At 55.9% G+C, this 3,023-nt stretch overlaps 1 protein-coding gene across 1 annotated transcript in view; it reads right to left on the bottom strand.

Annotated features, from left to right (window-relative positions):
• The window catches only part of PALD1 (phosphatase domain containing, paladin 1), a 78,975-nt gene that overhangs the window by 37,378 nt on the left and 38,574 nt on the right, over positions 1 to 3,023 (bottom strand). Inside the window, exons 4-7 of the mRNA XM_023537855.1 lie at positions 2,691 to 2,870; positions 1,370 to 1,534; positions 373 to 533; positions 97 to 172 (exon numbers count right to left, since the gene is read on the bottom strand). Coding sequence (XP_023393623.1) covers positions 97 to 172; positions 373 to 533; positions 1,370 to 1,534; positions 2,691 to 2,870 — 582 coding nt within the window. The remainder of the gene's footprint in view (positions 1 to 96; positions 173 to 372; positions 534 to 1,369; positions 1,535 to 2,690; positions 2,871 to 3,023) is intronic.

Raw genomic sequence — 3,023 nt, 5'->3', positions numbered from 1 at the left:
GCCACACCCACCCTGAGCATCTCCATGGAGACAGGGCCTAGACACAGACCCACTCTCCAGGCCCTTGCCCCACTCCGTGCTCTCACCCCCGCTTACCCGGATGACACTGACAAAGGCATCAAACTGGGCTTCCAGCGGAGCCCCTTGCTCAGGCAGGGGCAGGCGGTGGTACCTGCCAGGTGACGGGGAGCAGCCCATCAGGCAGGCCACACACCCTGGGCATCCCCCTCCTCCCTGCATTCCCGTGGGAGATAGGCACGGGGAACTCAGCCCCACCTGCAGATGGTGAGACTGAGGCCACAGTGGAGGACAGGCCCAGAGAGCAACACGCCCAACACCCTGGGAGTCCTGTGCAGAACTGGCCCTCGGTACCGGTAGGTGGGTTGTAGGAAGAGGGGCCGCTTGTACACCTCCTCGGTCACGTGCACATCATCCTCGCCCCGGACGGCCACAGTGTGCGGCTCCCCACGAAGGTCCTCGGTATTGTGGTACACTTGGTACGTGCTCTCACTCAGCTGGGCAAAGTCGTGGATCTACATGGAGGTATGAGGGCCAGAGGGCCATGATGGACCTTCAAGTCCCTCCCGGCCTTCCTGGCTGAGCTCTGGAGTGGCTAGGCCACACAGAGGCCACAGACAGGCTGCTTTTCCCCCAGGGGGAACTACATGGCCAGGGATGCTCTCTATGCCATGGGTGTCCTGAGGGGAGCCACCTATACACCGGGGTCAGGTAGGAAGGGCTCTGCCCAGTGGGCAGCAGGAATTAACTAAGCCACTAGGCTGAAGTACAGGATGAGGCTTGGTCATCTGGGAGCTAGAGAGGAAGACTGGAAGGGAGATGGAGAGATGACCAGTGGCCAATGCGGCTTCAGCTCCTGCCCATGAAAGTCTCTGGCAGGGGCACTGTGACCACTCACACTCTATTTACACACCTCTGTGATGTGTCAACAGCCTCAGAGACCTTGACAAAGTTTGTGGAGGAGGAGGACAGGGGAACCTCAGAAACAAAGGCCCATGAGAGAAGTGATTCACCCCAGGCCCCACAGCTCATGAAGGGCTGAACTTCAGTCTTGGACTCCTAGTCGAGTGCTCTTTTCACTCCACCAGAACCCTTTCTAAATAGGGATGCTGAATGCAAAGCAGAAAAGCAGGGTGCAAAAGGAGCAGAGGCAAACAGAGCCGGAGGAATAGGAATTCCTTCCTCTGGCTGCCTGTGAGCAGGCCTCGTAGCCAGCCACTCGTCCAAGCAGGACAGCAAAGTGGACGAGTGTGGGCTGGTGAGAGCCAAACTGGGCTGTGGGCTGGGGTCTCAACTCTGCTGCTGAGGCCTGCCAGGAAGGGAGCCTCTCATCCATACCAGTGGCCCTCACCTCTTTCCGGATGGCCAGCTCTAAGCTCTCTGCCTGGACCCCAGGTCCAAGGCCCTGGAGGTTCTCGTGAAGGTTCTGCTTGTCTCGAGGTGTGTAGGGCACGAAGTCCTCATCAGCACGCAGAAACAGCACGGGCTCCTCCCGCACACAGAAGATGATGCACTCCTGCCAGGAGACCGAGGAGGAAGGACACCATCACCACTATCGGACATGGACATTCGCTCCACTGCTCCACCTCCAGGCCTTTGAGCAGGCTGTTCCCCCTCCTGAAGGGCCCATCATCCCATCCTGTCCTTGCAACCTAAATCTTACCCAAGAAACAAAGCTCAGTCCAAATGCTACCTGTTCCTGACCCTCTCTCCTCTCAAGTCCTTCGTCTGAAGGTGTTAATTCCTGCTATGTAATAACATTATCATGAATACATCTTTTCTCCCTTTGTAGACTACAGATTCCTCGCAGGTAGAATCATATCCTGGTCATGTTCACATCCCCACAATTCCTAGCATGGAGCCCTGGATAAATCAAGTACTTGAAAAGCATCAGTTGAAGAAATGAACACCTATTACTATCATGCAATTATTCATTCACTATGCATGGTACAGACTAAGGGAGATACGTGGGCAGACTCCACCCTGGAGGAACCTGCAGGAAAGCTGAGAAAATGGATTTGCACAGCTTACACCCCCCAGCCCACTCTGATTCACTCAAAGACTCTCCATCTTAACTGCAGGTCAAGTCAGACACTAGGAAACCACAATGAGCCTGAAATCACAGTGGACCCTCAGCCCCTGTCCTGGAGACACTCAAAACCCCACCAGAGGAGTCATTCAAAAGTAGCCACCTGGAGTCCAGGTGTCTGGGTTTGGGTCCTGGGACAACACTCACGAGCTATGTCACTTGTCCTCTCTGAGCCTGTTTCCTCCTCTATAAAATAGAATAGCTGCCCCGCCCTCACAGGGTTGACGTGAAGATATAAGCATTAGCTGTGATCATCATCTCGGAGCTCTCTCATCATGACCTGGCCCCTCTTTTCACCCTGTCACCCTCCTCACTTCCTCTGAGGTCCTCACAGTGGGCTTCTGACCTTGGGCTCCCAAGTCCACACAAGACAATGCAACAAACATTTGCCCAGAATCTCCCAACCATGCTGACTACAATGACCATCATGGTACTCAAGGCTTGACAGGGCCTGGTCCGGGTCACCAGCTGCCCTTCTCATCATGTGGCCCGGCCCCTCCAGAGCCTCTGGAGTTTCTCCTCCCAGGAATCCCTTTCTCCAGATTTGCAGGCGAGCCCCTGCCCGGAAAGTGATCGTGCTTACCTTGTGTCCGTCCTTCTGGAGTTTCTGGAGGACCTGCCTGAACCCCGAGAGGCTGGGCTGTCCCATGCCAAATACGGTTAGCCCTCCCCGCACCTGCCGGAAGTTAGGGGCTCCACAGCTCCGCACAGTGCCCAGCACGTCCATCTTCTCAGCAACATCTCGCACTAGGAAGTAGCGTCCCTAGCAATGGGAGAGCCACAGGGGGTCACTCAGATGACTCGGGGACATCTTCTACAGGCAGGGCTCTATCCCAGGTCCCAGGGGATGGGGAGCAGGGAGATGGGGTGGGGAACACGGTCCTCAAGTTGTCTGCAGGCTCACAGAAAAAAAAAA

Source organism: Pteropus vampyrus, unplaced genomic scaffold (genome assembly GCF_000151845.1).
Source record: "Pteropus vampyrus isolate Shadow unplaced genomic scaffold, Pvam_2.0 Scaffold202, whole genome shotgun sequence".
Classification (NCBI taxonomy): domain Eukaryota; kingdom Metazoa; phylum Chordata; class Mammalia; order Chiroptera; family Pteropodidae; genus Pteropus; species Pteropus vampyrus.
Note: the sequence above shows the minus strand (reverse complement) of the source record. Positions and strands in the feature narration are given on the sequence as shown.